The 21873-nt window shown below is 41.8% G+C and overlaps 2 protein-coding genes across 2 annotated transcripts in view; both read left to right on the forward strand.

Annotated features, from left to right (window-relative positions):
- wnk3 (WNK lysine deficient protein kinase 3) overlaps positions 1–790 on the forward strand; it is a gene marked incomplete at both ends in the record, with an annotated part of 28198 nt that extends 27408 nt beyond the window's left edge. Inside the window, 2 exons of the mRNA XM_080534585.1 lie at positions 143–274; positions 449–790. Coding sequence (XP_080390711.1) covers positions 143–274; positions 449–790 — 474 coding nt within the window. The remainder of the gene's footprint in view (positions 1–142; positions 275–448) is intronic.
- Positions 791–9121: 8331 nt separating this feature from the next.
- On the forward strand, positions 9122–21873 carry phf8 (PHD finger protein 8; the record flags this gene model as incomplete). The annotated part of the gene is made up of 21 exons (XM_080535147.1): positions 9122–9219; positions 9319–9404; positions 9609–9735; positions 9960–10120; positions 10323–10464; positions 10646–10832; positions 10983–11145; positions 11330–11417; positions 11584–11690; positions 13945–14036; positions 14127–14216; positions 14323–14622; positions 14927–15009; positions 15120–15295; positions 15545–15630; positions 16948–17066; positions 17372–17712; positions 17856–17951; positions 18055–18164; positions 19124–19490; positions 19589–21873. 21 exons carry the CDS (start codon positions 9122–9124, stop codon positions 19675–19677), a joined length of 3108 nt encoding a protein of 1035 aa, XP_080391273.1. The 3' UTR covers positions 19678–21873.

Consider the following 21873-nt stretch of genomic DNA (forward strand, 5'->3'; position numbering starts at 1 on the left):
AACCTCTTGTCACATACCTACAGTATTGAGTATATATTTATTTTTCAGTGTGAGTCGTGCTTCCTCGTGAATACCGTACATGGTGTTATTATGGTTGTGCTATCTGGTTGCTATTGTGCTAATTACTGTGTCATCTTTCCAGGTTGCTCCACCAGGTTGGTTTCCTGTGTCACCTCTGAGTCCCCAAGCAGCACCTGCCTCTGCCACCCTCGCTGCATCAACCCCATCTCAATACACCAGTGGGGTGGCCCTGGCCCAGTGGGGCGGGGTGGGGGTAGCGGATGCACTCCGTTCACCAGGACCACAACAACAACCACCACAACAACAACAAACACACATGCCTCAAGTCCCACAGCTGCAACAAAGTTTACATCTCCAGCAACCCCCGCACACTCAGCCTCACTCATTACAGCAAATGCCCTTTCAGCAATCCCCATTACACCTACAGCAATTACCACAGCCTCTGATGCAGACTCCACTGCTCTCCCAATCCCAGCCCATGCAACCACAGATGCAACAGATCACCCAACTGCCCCATGCTCCACCTCAGAATCAACCCCTGTTGTCTTCCCAAATGCCCCCGTCTCAGATGCCTCCGTCTGTGTCTCTTCTGCCCAGCTCCGGCACCGTGGTGCCTGCGGACAGTGGCACTGCTGCCGGGGGGACATTCTGCTCCTGCTCCTCTTCCTCTTCCTCCTGCTGCTCCTCCTGCTCTACTGCTGCTCTGCCTTCCAGTGCCAAACTTCACCCAACACCCCCAACCTCCACTCTTCCCCTGGGACAGCAGTAAAAAGAATAAAGGGGGGAAGAGTGAGGTAGCTATGATGGGATGGAATTAATAGTTGGAGAGAGATGACGAGAAAAAAACATATTGAGAGTAGGTGTGTGTGTGCGAGGCCTGTCTGAGAATGAGCAAATGGATTCCAGTGTATTTCTAGAGATAAGATGGAGAGTGAATGTGAGAGATCGTAGAGCATAGTATGTGTGCAGAAAGATAGCAAAATGGATCATGAATATTGGTTTGGGTGTTGAGTTACCTATGTAAATTATGTAATGTGTGCGTGTGTATTTGTGTGTATGTGTATGTGTTTGTGTTGCCATGGATTTTCTCAGTACATATCCCATCTGTATTTTGGCACCAAGTAACGATCATGTTTTTCTTTCCAACTCGGTTGGACCTGAACTCTTCCTAAGCAGAGACATGAAGGAACACACAAACATTCTTGATGTTATGTATTGACATCATTTTTGTTTTTATTTGTCAATGCTTACATTGAAAGGACTGAATTTAAAAGTGCAATTAGTAACTGTCATCTAAATTGATCATCCTGTATTGTTGTTATTTGTCTGTAAGGCATAAACAAAATATTTTTGTAGAAGCACGTTGACAACAACCAGACATAAAGAATTAACCAACATCTTAAATGAATATAGCACAAATGTTTTAAGAGGCAATGAGACATAAAGCAGTTACAGCTACTGCATGTTACATCAATGAGCATGGCAATCTAGCTGTCATCGCTACCACAATGCCACTAAGCACACTGTTGTACAGTGTAGTGCACGGGCAAGGCATGTACTTTGTGTATTGTGTTCTACTTTGATAAGTAATGGTAAAAATGTAGGTTTAAGATTTGAGGTAATATGATGAGTAACATGATAAAAAGTTCTGCTAAATTGATTCCATGAATATGCTGATATGATAGATAAATTGATTTGATTCATATGTTCAATTGATTTTGTATTGAGGCTTACTGAATGTATACTCATCCCAGGACTGCATGACCTGACAGCTACCGACCTTGCCTTGCCTGAATTTAGTGCAATTTGCTTACACTGCTTATATTTCTCACATCTGCTGAACACAACAACTCTGAGATAATTGATTGATCAGAACTAATCACAGTTTTATTTCAGATAGGCACTTAAATAAATAGATTTGTGGAAATTTTGAATTTCCTCATTAATCTCAGCCCTTCATAGGAAGACAATGAGAAAATAACTGCCAAGTCATTTTTTGGAATGGGTGAACCATGGAAATGTGCTGCTCCTATATTGCCTTTTAAAATGAATACGTGTGTGTGTGTGTGTGTGTGTGTGTTTTTCTTTTGTGTGACAAAGCTTTGTGATATTTCTTCACTGCATCACAAATTGTATCCCCACTGCTTCCATGGAAAGCAGCCTCTCACATTAGTTGTGACTGTACCAGTATACAATGTTTACTTAGAGCCCATGTCATGGGCGCCTCTCCTCAACACAAGACGTCAAACCAAGTGAGTGCTTGGACCCATAAAGGCCATAGTTTTAGTTTGTTGTCCAACAGCATTGTGAGGGCCTCACTGGGCAATATGTCAAGCCGGTAATGTTTCTGGATTTCATTAACTATTTTTGTCCTTAAACATGGGTTGTTTTAAGTGTGAATGACTCTTTTGTAAATTAGACTAAGGACCTGCAGGAAGTGCTGCAAAAGGTTTACTGTACGTGATCGAAAACGTTTTATTTCTAAATTTTTGAACTTACTTAGTGACTGATGCAGGGGTTCACATGGAAATTAGATACATCTGCAAATGTTTATTGGTTTGCAAATATCAGTGCACTTAGCCATATACAAATTTGACCAAGAAATGGTCAGGCATATATTTTCTGAGAGCTTACAAAAGGTTTTATAGTCTAAGCAGTATCTCTGTTTTAATGAAATTAATGATAGAGAGATTTTGTGCCAGAGCAAAGAGGAGATTGTACAGTATATGTGACAGACTGCTTAACAGTGATGAAGATGCACTAAAACTCAAAAGTGGAGGGAGGAAAAACAAATAATGTTCTATTGGGGAGCTAAACAGTTTGTGCTTAAGCTTATGGTTGTTCAAATGTAAAACTTTACAATTGCATATGAATATAGAGTTTAACATAATGGTTTTGAGTATTTATGTTGTTTTCTCTGAGACAACCCACATTTTCACAGTAATTTAGTTCATTATTAGTGGTGGTGAGTTACTGTGCTGTCATGTCAAATACTAACATGTTGACTATACGTCACAGCTTTGATGATATTCATGAAAGGAGATGTGGAACTCGCCCTGTCCTGAAGTGTTACCAAAATGTAATCTAAAAGAAAAACATTATTTTTGTATTTTGAAATGGGGTTGTACAAAATGTAAAATGTGTTCTGATCAGTATTTAAAATCTGAGGTTATCTGAAACTAGAAAACATTGGTTCTCATCTGTTCATGAAGTTCCCCTGGGTTTATTCCTTTCCTTGTTGTGTTTAAACTATCACATTTAAATCCCAAGAGTTTTGTCAGTTTGAACATGTTTTTTGCATCTTCAAACCTGACTCCCTGGACCAAACAAAAACAAACAAACATCACCAGGAGATGTCTTTATTGGGTTCCTAGTCTACAAAACACAACCCTGGGAGCTCCAAAATGATCTGAATGAGAACCAATGATTTAAGGATATTTAAACAGAAATACCTAGAAATAAATTGTATGTTGCTGGTGATTTAGCCTCTGTAAAATAACTGTAACTAATTCAATTGTTGATTTTATTTATGTTTTGTAACTAATCTAAATAAATGATGGTGTTAAACATCAACAAGATCATATTGGGGAACTGTTTTGCTTTACTCTGTCTTGTTTTATAATATGAAACTGGTTGAGATAATTCATGTCAGAAACAATTGATTAGAGGACCATGGTACACAACTCTTATCAACTCATAGAGTTGATACAGTTGTACACCATGGCTGTTTTCCAAAATGCGTTTTTGCACTATATCTGAACTAAGCGTATACCGTACTTGGTATACGATTTAGAGTGCAAGAACGCATTTTGGAACATAGCCTATTTGTCTGTCTGTTGTTACCAAAACCTCTGTTGTTGCGTTTGGCTTCATTGGCCGCAACTTTATTGTTCTCTCAACTACGGACAGCCCCGAGTGCTTGCTTTTGAAATGGCGTTGCTGCATCACAAATGTCTCTAATCTGAGTCGTTTTCAGTCACAGCGCTCATGAAGTGGTCTTTTTAACTATTACATTCTGGTAGCATACAATTCTGGACTTAAACTACACCCCTGGATAGTATTTGTGCTTAAGAAAAGAATGCAATAAGGTCTGTTCAGGAATAGTTTCCCCTGCATAATAAGGCCGCATTGATCCTCGGCCTTTCGGAGTGATTTCAACCGCTTTCGAGTGCTTGGCCTCAGCAACCAGACACTTTAGCTAGATACGGTAAGAATTCATTTCTGACCCGTTTTCTGAACTCAAAATGTGTATTAATGTAGCTAGCAGTATACGTGAGTTTTATTGCAAGAGAGTGTACACCTAAATAACTTAAATGCTTGAAGATTAATATTGGAAACAGTAGCTAACAGTTAGCTGCTAGCAAGAATACACAGATTAGCTAAAATAGTTGTTTCGCTCGTAGCCAGCGCTGGGCTAACGTTGGCCGAAACAATAGGTCAGAATAAACAGGCAAGCAACCTGCTACGTTGTACACACACATGTTTTTTTTGCTGTTTATTCAATGGATTTAAACTAGCAATTGTTTGTTATTTTGGTTAACTACTTGCTATGCTTAAGCTAGCTAGCTGGTGTTAGCTAAGATAGCGACAGTGTTCACAACAGCTGTAGCTAGCTCTGTCCCTGTAATGTTAGCAAACTAGCTGTCTAACTATCTAGCTTAGTGAAGTCGTAGTCAGGGGAAGTTCAGTGTCATGCATTGCACATCATGTAATGACAACGGTCTTTGTCAACTAATTAGGTAGTGTGTCTGGGCAGCAATGTGCAAGGAGTAATAACAAGCCTGCTGAGGCAATGTTGACGTTTGTAATTAGGGATGCACCGAAATGAACATTCTTGTCAGAAGCCGAAACCGAAATGAAGTGAACACTTGGCCGTATACCGAGCGCGTACCGGCAGTTTTTAATTTATTTTGCCAATTTTGGATGAATTTGTGCATAAATTAAATAAATGTAGCTTTTTATTCATGCTTGTATGCTTATTCATGAACATTATAATTATTTAAAAATTGCGTGTTTGAAATTGTATACTTTATGTTACGTAACATTTCATGAAAGATGTCAAATGTGACAGTGACTGGTGGTGGGGGTAACAAGTCTCCAATTAAAATGTTCGGACTTTTATTTTGAAAAACGCTGTTGAAAATCACATCACACCCATCGCTAGTGAAGCCAAAATATTGCAATGCAATGGATTCGGTGAGTAATCCTCACTGCTACCTAGTTAACTATAAAACTACTTTACATTGTTAGCAGGCTCACAAAACAAGCTGTGTTACGCCCTTCACCAGCAGCTGTCACATAATACTGTGATCCCATCAGTTTCCAGTCATCGCTTAGCTCGCGCTTTTATTTTGAAGTCACGAAAACTTATCTCCCAAACTTACCCCAACTTAAGGCCGGTTTAAAGTTCTGCGTAAAGTCGACGCCATAGGCTACGCGTAAGCTTATGTAGTCCCGCGTGACCGTGCGTAGAAATGTCATTTACTTTTTCTGTAATTACTAATTAATAAAGATTTGAAAAATTATGATAACCATCGTATTATCTTAGTTTAACGTCATTTCAATGCGTCATAGAACTTTTATTTACAACAAGCATAACAACAAAAAGATCGCTATTATGCCGCTTTGAGCTCCGTTGAGTTCCTAACCGGAAGAGGCACAGCACAGGGGCATAGAAAACACACTGCCACCTAGCGATGTGACGGTGTAATTGCAGCGCGGCCTACGCAGAAGTGTAAAGTGCGAGACCCCTTACGTGCGTAAGCTGCGCACGTAAATTCGACGCAGAACTTTAAATCGGCCTTTACCCCAACCCTTGAAATACACCGCAAGCGACAACCTCAGCAGCGCGTGTGTGTTTCATTTCGGCGCCCATGTTAATGTGCCCATTGTGTTTCAAGGGTTAAATAGGCCGTAAGCGTCAACCTCAGCAGCTCATGTGCATGGCGAACTGCTGCGGCTCTCACACTGGCTCCGTGTCTTCTGTGGCTCTAACCCCTAAAACAGACCGCAAGTGTCAACCTCAGCAGTGCATGTGCGTTTCATTTCGGTGCCCATGTTAATGGGATAGAGCAGCCATACATGAAATGAAACACACACACACGCTGCTGAGGTTGACCCTTGCGGTCTATTTCAGGGGTTAGGGGTAACTGCGGAGCTGCTACTGCATATACATTGAGTTTTGCCTGCAACGCGCACGGCACACAAAATAGGTGAGTCCTAATAACTAGATGGCGTGCCGCGGCAGACAGCTTGAGACGTGCTCCGTTAACATGGGCGCTGAAATGAAACGCACACATGCTGATGCTTGCAGTGTATTTTTGCCAATAATGTCGGAATGTGCCTCTCGTTGTCGTTCAGAGAACAGATGCCAAACTGCCGACATGTTTGCTGTAATTTTATGACTTGGCAGTAGGCAGTCATCACTCAATGCTCGTCTCATTCACAGAACAGCATGGGTTGCTTGCACTGTTTGATCACGTCATCAAAATCGGCCAAACACCGAATGTGCTTTTTTGCTATTTTCAGTTGAATAATTTCGGTGGCAGAACTTCCGGAAGTTCCGGTGCATCCCTATTTGTAATGCAATGGCTGTGTTCGGAATGGCATACTAGCATACTGCATACTACACATACTCAATGAGTATATACTGTATACAGCCTACTAAATTCATAATAAATATGCCATTACCAGCCGACTGTTCACACTGAAGTATGCATCTCAGTATCCCAGAATGCATTGTGCACCGGCCGGCAGCGGGGATTTTACCAAACCTGCATTTGTTTTATGGGCTAAAAGCTGTTGTAATTTTGGCTCTACAAGTGTTTAATTGAAAAAGAAGAGAACGCACAACGCAGAAAACTTGGGCGAGGTGCTGGCGACGGAGCAGAATACGATAGATTGAAGTAGAAGCCGCACACTAGTTCCAGATGCAAAAGTGTATTTTAATTGACAAATTAAAATATACTTTTGCATCTGGAACTAGAGTGTGCGCCTTCTACTTCATTCTACAAGTGTTAACATGTCATTTTATAATATGTTTTCAGGCAAGAAAGTAACCATGTATATTCCCAAAATGTGGCCAGATATGGTTATCAAAATAACCAGTTTATATATCTGATCTGATGTTTGTTTTCCACTTTTGTAGGCTAACGTTAGCTAGCTACGTTATGTTATTTAGATACATTTACTGCGGGGCTCGACAGAAACGTTGGAACATATAGGGCTGGGTTAAAAAAATCGATTTCCCGATTCTGAATCGATCTTCATTAAATGAGCGATTATCGATTCATAAATCCCGAGATCGATCTTTCATGCCTTTTCCTGCTTGCAGCTTCAACCCGCAACGAGATCTCGCGCTACAAGAATTTGTCATATCTCACGCAACGAGAGGTCTCAACATTGTAAAATCTAAAAACATGGCGATGGCAGGGACACTCAAGTCACCACCAGGCTTAAAGGCAGACGTCTGGGTGCATTTTGGATTTAAAAATTGTGACGATAGAGATGAGCAGGACAAAAGCAAAGCCATATGCAAGCTGTGCGCAGTGGAGGTTAAATTTAGTGGAAACACCACAAATCTACGGAACCACTTATTGAGGCACCACCCTGACGTGAAACATGGAAAAGCGGATCCGAAACAAGCCTCGCTGATAAAGGCGTTTGGTTGCAAAAATTCCAATCAAATTCTCTGCGTGCCCAACAAATTACAGAGGCTGTAGCAAATGTTATTTGCAAGGATATACGCCCGTACAGCGTTGTCGAAAATGCTGGCTTTCGAAGCCTCGTCAGTGTACTAGAACCACAAGCTATTTGAGACAGTCCTGAGGGATATGTGATGTCTTGTTTACCGGTAGGCTATGTTTGTAGTCCCTTTACTTACACCGGCTGCAGTAAAGCACGTTAAAAAGCACTTTTTTAGTGTCTGATTTAGCAAAATGTTGGTCAATGATGTTAATTTATGTTCCAATAAAAAGTACATTCATGTAACTGCTTTGGAGTCAATTCTTAATGTAAACATTGATATGTTTAACAATGCTACATGTTATAGGGTTCCTTGAACGATTTATAGCATTAGTTCTGAGAATCTCTTTCATATTCAAGCAAAATTGATATTGTAACTAAATCGAATCGGAATCGAATCGTGAATCGAATCGGGAGCTGTGAATCGGAATCAAATCGTTTTGGGAAATCAGTGGCGATACCCAGCCCTAGGAACATAATAGCTAAACAAATTGTAAAATGATTTGGGGGCTAGATATTTGAAGTAACTAGCTTACTATATTGTTGTCTTAGCAGTTGTTCCTTCTGAAGCTACAATACTGGGACCATTCGTGAAAGTGTGTGTGTGTGTGTGTAAGACACAAATAAACTTGGATGCATTTCAAATGGCATCTTTGTAATCATGACGACGTAGACATGTCTAAGAATGCATTTCACCGTGTAAATTCCCAATATAGTGAAAATACCACTGCTCATCAGTGATCAGACTTAGCTGAGGTGCTGGAGCTGAAGAGTATCAATAGAGTGCAAAAAAGCAGCATCCGCACACTCAAATCTGTGCAAAAAACTTTTTTAATCGTGAGCTTGAGTGTTGAGTATGAAAAGTAACCTCACTTACGCCGACATCTTTGTGAATCTAGTATACATAGCCTACTACATTTCTCGCGTACTCAAATTTCACAAACTATGCAGTGTGAACGCACTACATACTCAAATCTATGTCATACACAGTATGACTAGTACGCTTGTATGCTATTCCGAACACAGCCAGTGTCTGTTACATTTATCTAGTCAGGTGAGGTTGCTAGCTTGCTAGGTCCCATAACAAGCCAGGTAGTCTGGCTGTTGTTTGAGGTGGATATCCCGATAGTAAAACAACTCTTGTTCTTTTTTCTCTTTTTTTTCAACAGGTCCCCAACCATTGTGAATGCTGTGTGCCATGTGTGACAGGCACCTATACCCAGTGAAGTGACAGATCAGCAGTTCACCTGTTACTGCTCTGTGCGGCTTCAGAATACATTAGATGTTCAGTGTAGTGCTGTCTTTTGTCAGAGTATAATAATATCAGGTGGAGTGCTATTTCCCATACAATCCCAGTATGGCGTCTGTTCCAGTGTACTGCTTGTGTAAACTACCCTATGATGTCACACGGTTTATGATTGAGTGTGACATTTGTCAAGACTGGTTTCATGGAAGGTAATTTTCTTTTTTTTTATTCGTTTTATTATATTGTTAGTCATGTTAAATCAATGTGTGCACCTGAATTTGTGCAAATGTGTACATTTTTGTGTTTAGTTGTGTTGGAGTGGAAGAAAATAAAGCAGCAGAGATTGATCTGTACCACTGTCCCAACTGTCAAGTCAGCCATGGGCCCTCTGTCAGTAAGTCACTTCCATAGAATTTTACTCCCTCCAGTCAAGGCTGAGAACTCTTCGTTTTTAAATGATTTGTACCTTTTTGAATATGCACGTCTCAACATATGAATACACATGCCAAATTCCTCTGAGCTTTTTGGCTTCTGCTTTGCCTCTCTAAAGTGGTGCAGTCTTCTCAGCAGTCCTTGTTGTGTCTTGATTGTTTTGCAGTGCGGAAGCGGCGTGGGTCTAACAAGCAGGTTGATGCTGGTGCAGGTGTGGGAAGAGAAGCTGGACGACCAGTAAAAACCGGCAGCCCACAGTTTGTCCGAGAGTTACGCAGCCGCAACTTCCCAAAGTAAACCTCCCACATCCACTCCAATGCATGGAAGTTGTTGTTTTACTAGCAGTTGATGCTACTTATACATGTTCACATTGATGATGCTTCCCCTATTTCTACAATGAACAATAACAAAACATTATACACCAAGATAACGCAATGTTTTCTTACACAGAGCATTTAGCTTCATGCACACAACTCTGATCAGTCTCTTCCTCCCCATGTGTCTCTTTGTGTCATAGTGCGGATGAAGTGCTGTTGAAGCCTTCTGGGGCCCAGCTGACAGTGGAATTTCTGGAGGAGCGCTCCTTCAGTGTTCCTGTGATGGTGCTCAGGAGGGATGGCCTGGGCATGAACCTGCCCCCTGCAGCATTCGGAGTCAATGACGTTGAGCATTACATTGGTAAACCTCCCTCTCCACAGACAAGGGTCATCCCTGATCTTCTAACGTTTACCACATTTTATACACATGCGATACAATGCAGTAAATGCACTTTACAGGACAAATGCATACAAACAAATGGAGATGATAAATACACTATAATATGAGTTATCTTGTATCTTGCATCATGCTTAAGACAGATATGATTCTGTGTTGAATGTAGGTGCGGACAAAGAGATTGATGTGATTGACGTGTCCCGCCAAGCTGATCTAAAGATGCGATTGGGAGATTTTGCAGAGTACTACAACAGCCCCAACAGAGACCGGGTGCTCAATGTGATCAGCCTGGAGTTTTCTGAGACCAGGTAGTCTACGCAGTTTGCTCTTGTGCCACGGTTCTCGTCACCATCATTTTCAATGTTATTTCTGCAAACAGAATCAAGTTGTTTACATTCTGGTGTGTGTTATACAAGCTAAACATGTTTTACAAAGTGAGCTATGTAGCCCCTTGAATCAGTTTTTTAATTATAACATCAAATATCGTAGGCTGTCAAACCTGGTAGAAACGCCGAAGATTGTGAGGAAACTGTCATGGGTGGAAAACCTGTGGCCTGTGGAATCTGTGTTTGAGCGGCCCAACGTCCAGAAGTACTGCCTCATGGGAGTAAAGGATAGCTACACAGACTTCCACATTGACTTTGGAGGCACCTCTGTGTGGTACCATGTCCTGCGGGTAAGGAAGGAACTGGTACAAAGGAGAATTGGAACTGGCCATACTTCCTGCTAAATCTGAAGATACCAATTTGTATACCTGTGATGTTATATTCATCATCTTTGTAAATGCTGTGTCTTATCTATCTACCTATCTGTGTGTGTCCTTCAGGGTGAGAAGATTTTCTACCTGATCTCTCCCACAGCCGCCAACCTGGCTTTGTTTGAGCGCTGGAGCGCCTCCTCCAATCAGAATGAGATGTTCTTCGGGGACCAAGTCGACATGTGCTACAAGTGCTCCGTCAAGCAGGGAAACACCCTCTTTATCCCAACAGGTATATTCAACAACGCATCATCAGATGTTGTGCTGCTGTCGTGCCGTCGTCAAAGATTAGTACTTTGGCTGGCCTGTACATTGTGTGACTGGTGCATTATTGTTACTGGTGATGTGGCAGTATGGCATGACTAGTCAGACATAAACACGTGTGTTGGTCATGTGTATCTGCACGTGTCTCTCAGGGTGGATACATGCTGTTCTGACTCCTGTGGACTGCATAGCATTCGGAGGGAATTTCCTGCACAGCCTCAACATTGACATGCAGCTTCGGTTAGTCTCCCATCTACTCACTCAGTATCTCTGAACTGACCTTCGTTGTATAGCAATCATTTCAGCATTAACAATGTAAAAACTACAGGCACATTTAATTTTCTTAGTTTGACTTAGACATTTTGTCAATCACCATTCTCCTATGGTCTGCCTTCTTTCCCTATAGAGCGTATGAAATAGAGAAAAGGTTAAGTACAGCAGACTTGTTCAGATTCCCCAACTTTGAGACTGTGTGCTGGTATGTTGGCAAGCACCTGCTCGACACCTTCAGAGGTGAGTCTAATTAATTAATTTATTTTTACATAAACTCAGTCCTCTGCTCTCTTATGAACTACATTCATGCCAATATATGTCAAGAAGCTTGATGAATCATTATCACTTAAAAGTATCTGTGCATTGACAACATAGTTTCATCCGACAAATCTTTCTTAAATCATGTTGTTGAGTCATCCGTTTCTTTTATTTGTTGCTGTAGCATAAATGTGAGAAAATGTAGGTATTCAAGATGTGGCTAGATTTACTAGGTCAGGTAGCTTGCTAGCTAGCATGATACATTTAGATGTAGGGTTACTTGCTAGGAACTCTGAATTGCCTGCTCAGGTCAACTTCAACTATCAAACAAGGCCATATCCCTGGATTCCTGGTATTAGTGGCCAGAGGAAAAATAGGTGCACACCTAAAGCTGCTTCACTTTTTCCACATTTTGTTGTGTTATAGTATATTATATTAATTAAATACTCAATTTAAATTGGTTAAATAAATACAAATTGGCATCAATCCACACACAATACCCCAAAATGACAAATATCTTTTCTCTTTATCCTGACAAAGTCCTCAGTCCATGCCAGTGACAAATATACCCATGCATCCCATATATATATATATATATATATATATATATATATATATATATATATATATATATATATATATATATACAGTAATGCTTGAACGTATGTGAATCCCTTGTGCAATCATAGATTTCTTTTGTTTTTACCATGGAATCTTTATTTATTAATCAGAACCAGTCTTTTTTATCTGACATAACAGGTTTATATTTACCAATTCCATATGTTGGTTTAGAGGGAATCATGCGTGTAGTAGGAAAACTAAATTATAAAGAAATTAGTGCAGGTGCAAAAATAAGTGAATCTCTTCAATCAATAGCTTGTGGCACCTCCATTAGCAGCGATAACTTGGAGTAAACGTCTCATATAGCCATTAATCAGTCTTTTTTACATTTACATTTTTTGGCATTTAGCAGACACCTTATTCCAAAGCGACTTTACAATCAATACATTTGGGAATACTAAGGAATACTTAGTATTAAGAATACTAAGGAATACATACTAAGGAAGTGAATCATCAATTCACCAATTCTAGCAGGAAGAGTAATCTACCTCAGGCCAGGGGCCACTGACAGTCGTTGTGAATTAAAAAAATATTTTTTTATAGACACGTCTGGAGAGACAGTACAAGGGGGCCACTGAAGAGACAGTACAAGGGGGGCAGCAGAAGTCTTAGGAGGCACAGTATAGGGGAAAAGCAGGTGTCTCAGGAGACGCAGTGCTGGGGGGTGGTAATGTCTCAGGAGGAGCAGTTAAGGTGTATCCTGAAGAGATGGGTCTTCAGTCTCTGATGGAAGATGGGTAGTGACTCTGCAGTTCTGACAGCCGTGGGCAGCGCATTCCACCAGTGGGGAGCCAGTGTAGTGAAGAGACGTGACCGGGCAGCGCGTCTGCCGTGTTGGCGTAGAGGTGGTGGGACCAGTCGGCCAGCAGAGGTGGAGGAGCGGAGTGCACGGGCTGATGTTTGGGGGGGTGACCATTGCCTGCAAGTATGTAGGGGCTGTCCCTTTTGCTGCCTGGTAGGCAAGCACCAGGGTCTTGAATCTGATGCGAGCTGCTATAGGGAGCCAGTGAAGGGTGTGAAGGAGGGGGGTGACATGAGAACATTTGGGGAGATTAAACACCAGACGGGCAGCAGCATTCTGGATGAGCTGCAGAGGTCTGATGGAGGAGGCGGGGAGCCCGGCCAGGAGTGCATTGCAGTAGTCGAGGCGGGAGATGACCAGTGATTGGGTCAGGAGTTGCGCTGCTTCTCTGGTGAGGAATGGTCATATTGTTCTGATGTTGTAAAGGAAGAATCTGCAGGAGTGTGCTGTTGCTACCTACTTGATTTAACCAAGGCAACTTGGGGTTCACTTATTTTTGCACCTGCACACATTCTTTTTGACAATTTAGTTTTCCTACTACACGCATGATTCCCTCTAAACCAACATATGGAATTGGTCAATATAAACCTGTTATGTCAGATAAAAATGACTGGTTCTGATTAAAAAAAGATTTCATGGTAAAAAAAATGATATATATATATATGATAGGGGTTCACATACTTTCAAGCCTCACTGTATATATATATATAATATATACTCATTGACATTTCATATGGATACATTTTTGGGAGGGAAAAAGAAGCAATGCACAGATTCTTTAAAGATTGCCTCTCTTGGTAAACATGACTGCAGGTCTGAGAGAGAACCGCAGACACCCTGCTACCTACCTTGTCCATGGAGCTAAAGCCCTCAACAACGCTTTCCGCACCTGGACACGCAAAGAGGTAAGTGGATTCATGATAGTTTGTCTCAATGAATCTTGGGTACTTTGTAGATGCTGTGGTTTTGATAGACATTGTGGTTGTATCCCTCAGGCGATATCTGACCACGAGGTGGAGATTCCAGAAACCATTAAGACACCGCAGCTGGTGAAGGACCTGGCCAAAGAGATCCGTCTGGTTGAGGTAAGCATGGGATATTGATTACTCTGTCCATATGTTTAGACAAAACAACTCAGAAGAATGCAAGTAGACATTCTAAGGACTTTCTCTCCACTGCTTTCTGGCATAGGACATCTTCCAGCAAAACGTAGGTCGTTCTGGGACTGCTTTCCCTGGAGCACCGGGCTTCCCCTCTCCCCTCCCCAAAGCACCTCTAACCACGTCACAGAGCCCAGGCCGTCCCCCGGGCAAAAAGAGAGGCCCTAAACCCAAGGATGGAGTAGGGGGCCTAGGCCCCCCAGGAACCAAGAAGAAGAAGGGCCAAAAGGGCCTACTGAAGGCAGAGGCAGGGGAGCTGGACCTGCTAGAGATTCACACCAAACACACACTGAAGAAATTCCAACTTGGCAAGTCCAAAAACAAAAACAAGGTATACCTGATCACAGTCCTTTTTTTTTATTCAGGTCCTGGCTTCGCATTATTTCTCTGTACTCTTCAATTAATTGATAGAAACCATGTAAATGTATTTGCAAGGATACAGCTATGTTGAGTGGCTTAGTATAGAAATAACTGTGCAGTGTGCAAAAGCTATTAAGATACTTTGTGAATTGTGCCTTATACTAACTATTGATTTACACAAACTATTGATTTACGTCATGACTTTGTCCCTTGCCTTGGTTGCCTACAGTTGTTTTACTTCTCGTCAAATGAGTGCAATTTCTCTCCATCTCCAGTTAGAGCTACCTTTGGAGGAGTTTGAAGGGAAACTGAAGAAGAGCAAACTGAAACTGGTGCTGACCAATGGCAAAATACAGGGGTAAGACTTGGGTTTGAAGAAGCTGATAACTATACCTTTTTTCTCAAATTTGTATAATTTTTACTTTGTCTTCCACTGGTTTATATAGTTCCTTATTTTGCCGATTGTAGGAAGAAGGGGGGCCGCTCAGGCAGCAGTAACGGTGCAGGATGTGCCTCTCACTTCAAGCGTCACGGTATGGAAGAATCCGCTCTCTCAGACTTTGAGTCTGAAGACGAACTGCAGATTGATGAAACACCACCTCCACGCCGCAAGTCTACAGGATCCAGCAAGAAGAAACTAAGTGGTGAGTGATCCTGTTACACAGTAGAAATGTAGTTGAGGAACACTTGTTTTATAAGCCTATTTATTTTCTGCTCTCTGCTTAGTCACAGGCACTTTTCATACCAGTGGGTCTTCTCTTCCCCTTCAGGTTAAATTAATAAAAGCAATAAATCCATTTTGAAGAGTCCTTTGGGTAAATTAATGAATTAGATATGATCTAGTGCGGTGCAGTAGAGAACAAACTGTAAGCTTCCTGCTATGTTCTGTGTAGGTCTTCCAAGGAAGCTGCCTCGGGCTAAGCCCTGCTCTGACCCCAATCGCATCAGGGAGCCAGGAGAGGTGGACTTTGACATTGAGGTGAGATCATGTACAAAAGATAATCATTGTTGGTGGAAAATAGAGGCTATCTGTTTATGAAATAACAATACATTTCAGCATACAGCATTAATCAGGTCAGGATGTTACATTTACATTTTTGGCATTTAGCAGACGCCTTATTCCAAAGCGACTTACAATCAATACATTTGACTAAGTAGGTGAATCCTCAATCCCCCAGTCATAGCAGGAAAAGTAATCTAGCTCAGGCCAGCGGCCATTGGCAGTCGTCGTGCTAGAAGAAGAAAGATGTTTTTTTGTTTTCTTCTTTAGTAGATAGTGGAGAAACAGTACAAGGGGGTCGTAGAAATCTCAGGAGGAACAGTATGGGGGGGAAGCAGGTGTCTCTGAAGACAGTGCAGGGGGGTAGTAGATGTCTGTTAAGGTGTAGCCTGAAGAGATGTGCCTTAAGATAGAGAGTGACTCTGCAGTTCTGACAGCCGCGGGAAGCTCGTTCCACCAGCGGGGAGCCAGTGTAGTGAAGAGACGTAACTGGGCAGTGTGACTGCCGCGTTGGCGTAGAGGTGGTGGGGCCAGTCGGCCAGCGGAGTGAACGGGCTGAAGTTTGGGGGGTGACCATTGCTTTCAGGTAGGCAGGGGCTGTCTCTTTTGCTGTCTGGTAGGCGAGAACCAGGCTCTTGAATCTAATGCGAGCTGCTATCGGGAGCCAGTGAAGGGTGCGAAGGAGGGGCGTAACATGAGATAATTTGGGGAGGTTGAACACGGGCGGCAGCATTCTGGATGAGCTGCAGAGGTCTGATGGCGGAGACGGGGAGCCTGGCCAGGAGTGCATTGCAGTAGTCAAGGCGGGAGATGACCAGTGACTGGGTCAGCGTTGCTTCTTTGGTGAGGAATGGACGTATCCTTCTGATGTTGTAGAGGAAGAATCTGCAGGAGCGTGTTGTCGCTGCGATGTGTAGGCAGTCCAGGATCACTCAAAGGTTCTTGGCTGTCAGGGAGGAGACTTGTGACACTGTGATGGAGAACTCTTGGAGAGGGCAAGCTTTCCCAGGGAGTAGCTCAGTCTTATTAAGATTGAGCTTGAGGTGGTGGGCTGACATCCATGTAGAGATGTCATCAAGACATACATTTGTTTTGCCATTTTGATGAGCAAGACCCAACATGCTTGTGTTTTTTTTTAAGTAGATGTGGCATGTGAAATGAGCTGTGATATTTTTCTTGTGATGACTGATGGATAGATGATTCACTTACAACATGTATTTGTTCTGAGTCGCTTTGGATAAACGCGTTAAATGTAAAAAATGTAAATGTAAATTCTATATGTACCTGGGGGTATAGGAGGACTATACCACAGATGAGGAGACCCTGAATGTCCATGGGGTGAAGGGTGGAGCTGGAGGCATCTTGGACCTGCTGAAGGCCAGCAAACAGGTGGCAGGCCTCGACTCTGCTCTCAGGTAGCTACACTTCAACTGCCAAATCAGCCATCATTCCGTCAAGACCCATAATATTATCCTACGCCAATCTTATCTGCTTGAACTCAAGTCAATTATTTGAAATATTCCTTGCCATCTGAATACCAATGAAAATGTGGCATTCAGGTTAAGTTGGGAGGACGTGCCACTTGGAGCTTTTATGAAGATACTGTTTAAAATAAGCTCAGGCACTTGTGTCATTTACAGAGTTTTTTCAACAGCTCTCCCCCAAATGTTTGACATTAATTATTTTTTTTACTGTTCATGCATATCTCTCCTTCACCCAGTGAGGAAGCCCCAGCCTCTCCAAGCACTCGGGACGCCATCCAGGGCATGCTTTCCATGGCCAACCCTCCCTCCTCTTCGTCCTCGTCCTCGTCCTCTTCTTCTTCCCCCCTCTCTATCTCGGGAGGCCTGTCTGAGGGTTTGGCAGTGGTCAAAGAGAAAGGCGGGCGGGCTGTGTGGGTCACAGAAGGAGCCAAGAAGAGTAGAGCGACCCCTGAAAAGAAGACGCCCTTCCAGCGCCCTGGGAAACGGCCAATCAAGCGCCCCGCCCGTCACCTTAGTGACGAGGAGAGTCCAGACGAGCAGGAAACACTTGGCACCTGTTTTAAAGACTCAGAGTATGGTGAGTTACAATAAGCACATGCTTATTGTTGATAAGAGAATAACTCCCAATCACACTAAATAATAGATTAACTACTCAGGTAGATACTTTGTTAATGACCTACTGATGTCTTCTCAAGCTTGTAATCAAACACTGTCTCTCAGTCTACCCCTCATTAGAGTCTGATGAGGAGGACCATGCAAACAAGGCCAAGATGAAAAGGAAGAAAAACCTGGCTGACACACCTTGGAGCCCCAAAGGTACTGAACTCCGTCTTCTCTCAAATCAAAGTGACAGTCTTTTAGAGGAATTTTGAACACGGTGAACATTTTCATTGGATTAACATCTCCCTTGCTTCTTCAGCACGGGTGACTCCCACCCTCCCCAAGCAGGAGCGCCCAGTGAGGGAAGGGGCCAGGGTGGCATCGGTGGAGACTGGCCTTGCTGCAGCTGCTGCCAAACTGGCACAACAGGTGAGAGAAAGGGACAGTGTGTGGAGTGACAGCAGTACAAGTACAGTTTTGACGGCGGTGCATGCTCCTCTGGACTGTATCTGTTGTCTCATTGGGTACTAGGGGTGGGAATCGCAGGGTAACTCACGAAATTTGCCCCCGATACCGATGTTATCACGGTACAGCGTGTAAGACAATTCATCAACGATACATCACAATATCTGTGTTAACTGAAAAAATATATAAAATAGTTATAATATAAAGGCAAAAAGCAGGAATTATGTTTTTTTTATTCATTTACTTTGTTGTCACCGGTTGTGAACAATGAAACAAACAATAAATTAGGCCTAGTCTACATCTTTCTTACTCTTAGATTAGTGTGTCTAATAACATACACAGGCACTGACTGGAACTTGTCCATGTGTGCCTGCAATCATTCATACAAAATAAAGTGCCTAGAGGCTGAACTGCCCATAAAGCAGGAGTTAAAATGTTTAAAGGAAGGACTACATACAACGCTGGAATAGCCATTTCAGTGAAATATTTTCGAGACAGTATTTCATATCTTGGTTCCAGTGTTTGCAGCATTCGGGGGAAACCTTCTTTTTCAACTACACTGTACGGGCGAAGGTCCTTGCAGATAAACCTGTGATAGACTTGGTAATAGACGTAGCCCTCGGGGAGTTAAAAGGAAGCCTTGCTTTAAAATATAATGGTCCCAGACTTTTAGGCTTGTAGGCTAGAGGTGCATTTTGTATTTGTTTTTCCCTGCTTTCTGCCATTAAAAAAACCCAAATATATACTGTATATATCGATATTTTGCAACGTGAAACGATAATTGTATCGCAAGAGGCCACGATACGATAATCGCCGTATCAATATTTTGTCCCACCCCTATTGGGTACATGGCAAAAGAAAACAATATTTCTTTATCAACTGTTGATTTGTTCTCTTGACACTTCTACCTTGGGTTAATTCAGGAGCTCCAGAAACCTACCAAGAGGAAGTACACCAAAAAGCGCCCAACTGCCCCCCCTCCTGCCCCACAGCCTCCACCTCAGACAGATCCATCCCCACCTTCCCCATCTCCACCCCCAGAGCCTCCAGCTGACTCCAGCCCAGAGAGGCGGATAGAGTGCTATTCGGCCAGCCTGCTGGACCATGAGTACACAGCAGGACCAGGCCCCTTTGGCCCTGGGGGTCCCAGAGGGAGTGCGGCCATGGCCCCCGGGGTCTTTCTCACCTCCAGACGGCCCTCCCTCTCCCCTCAGAACAGCAGCACTTATTCCCCCTCGGCTCCGTCCCCCGCTGGGCTAGCAAGCCCAGGAGCCACTGTAGCTGGGCATGGTAAGCACACATAAACAAACTGCTACATACCAATATGACACATGTGATGTTACACACTCTATTCTTACCCAATGCCTCCCTCTACCTCCGTTTCTCAGGGAAACGTCCAAAGAAAGGACTTGCAACAGCAAAACAGAGACTAGGAAAAATTCTGAAAATACACCGAAATGGCAAGCTTCTACTGTGAGATATTCTGGAAAAGTGGCTGGAGGAAGATTTTTAGAGGGAAATATTCCATGGTGGCAGATGGATTGAATCAAAGAGGACTTGAAGGACGTGACTGCTTTAAGAAAGCCTGATTGACAGATTTATATATATTTCTTGCTATGTTTACTGTTTTTTCATCTGGTGTCTCATCTTCACTTATCCGTTCATGTACTCATTTCAAATGCCTCTTACCTGGCCACCTACAGACCACGTTTTTTTTAACCAGAATGCTTTTGTACTATTATTTCATGTTTATTCATACTTTGTTATGAATATACTGAATAGGCATTGTTTCTCTATGATGTCATTCACAGTCCAGAGCAAAGAAAAACTATGGCTCCATGAATTGCTATCTTCACTTAACTTTGATAACCAATATTAACCGGTCATTGAAACATACAGTTTAACTTACATGCAGGAATAAAATATTTATACAATTGGAAATTAAAATGGGTCATATTGATGATAGTTTGAGTGGTTGTTAAGAATAGACTTAGGTTATGTAGCTAACCCACGGTCTCCTTTAGGGCTGTACAGTATGTTTGTGTACAGTATGTTTATGTATGTCCCTGTGCTTGATGGCAATGATGGGCAAATGCTTAAGTGAGGCATGTAAAAGGGAAAGGTCCCACTTTCTAGTCTGGTATTTGACTTAAAGGTAATAAGGTTGTCAATTCGGAAGGTTCAATTAAATCACAAATGTTATGATTAATTGGCTCAAATCATTTGTAGAATTAATGAAGATTAATTTTGTGCATTAAACCATGCATGAATACCTAGAAGTTTGGTTCATTTGGAAGGAATTTTGAATAATCCTTACATCCCTGAAAGTACCTGAATAGAAAGTCATTACTGAATTATTTATTCCTGAAGGATTCAGCAAAATGGGATTGTAATTTTATTTATTCAAGCTACTTTTTTGTATTTATTATGTGGCTGTAGTATGCCTGCCATCTCATGCACCCTCTCCAGTTGTGTTCACATCCATGTTCTTTCCTCAAAAACTTGCATCACTCTACCCCTTCTTTATCATATTTTCTTTTCATACTGTAGGTAATTCCATTAATTCAGTTTTCCTTTCCTCATATAAGATAAACATTTTATTATGTTCCTCTTTACCAAAATTGTTGTAGATATTTAAAAGATATGATCAATGTGCTGTTTTCCAAGAGTTCACTTGTTCAGTAGTATCATTGTATTCATTTAACACATTTTTGATAAAATTGTGTGTTTTTAGATGTGTATATTTTTGAATTTATACAGTCACCTGGTCAAAGCAGTCACGATATGAACAGTCTAGTTCCAAGTCCTTTTCTAGTTCACATCCAAGTCTTAATATCACACAGACTTGAGCCAGCAAGGTCATAGACTGACACATTTTATTTAAGGAATGTGCAACAGATTTAGACACAATTATAGTTTTACGTTAGGACATTAAAGTTGGGGGTTTGGAGTTTGATATTAATTCAGATATGTAAATAATTGTTGTTATTTGGTTTTTATAGTTCAAAGAAAGACTTTGTTTGAAATTCTTTCTTAACATACCGTGTACAAAATACATAAATGTCATTTGGAATATGTATGATATAGTCAAAGTTGAGTTTTCTTTTGTATGCAGTAATTGTCACTATGTTTAGTTGGTCATGTTGTATTGTTAATGTAATAATGACGTTTGTGCACAACAGGTCTGCTCTTATTGTTCATTTACCTTTTTGTTTTGTTTCCTAATCATTATTGATATTTACGCTTGTGTCAATGTACTGTATATGTTAGACATGTAAAGCATTGGCCTTGAGGAGATATTCATAGGCCTACAATACATTACTTTATACATTTCTGATTTGTCTGCCCCACTATTTCTCACTAGTACCAAAAATAGTGTCTTTAATTTAGTGGGCCAGTACTGTTAAATTAATGTTAGTTTTTCTTTAACTTAATTTGCTACTCTTTGCAGTAGACCCCCCCTCCCCCATTACAGCATTGGATAGAGAGTGTTTGCACTGATGCTCATTTCACAATCTCAACCCTGTATGTTCTAAAGTTTTCAATGGTCTTGCTATTATCGTAATGATGTGGCAAGGAACATGTGTATTGTATTAAACACACCAATACTTTACATCTATTTGGACTTACATTTTTTTATCCCCATAACATTTCTACCAAGGACTTTGCAACG

This window comes from Nansenia antarctica (genome assembly GCF_963989245.1).
Source record: "Nansenia antarctica genome assembly, chromosome: 6".
Classification (NCBI taxonomy): domain Eukaryota; kingdom Metazoa; phylum Chordata; class Actinopteri; order Argentiniformes; family Microstomatidae; genus Nansenia; species Nansenia antarctica.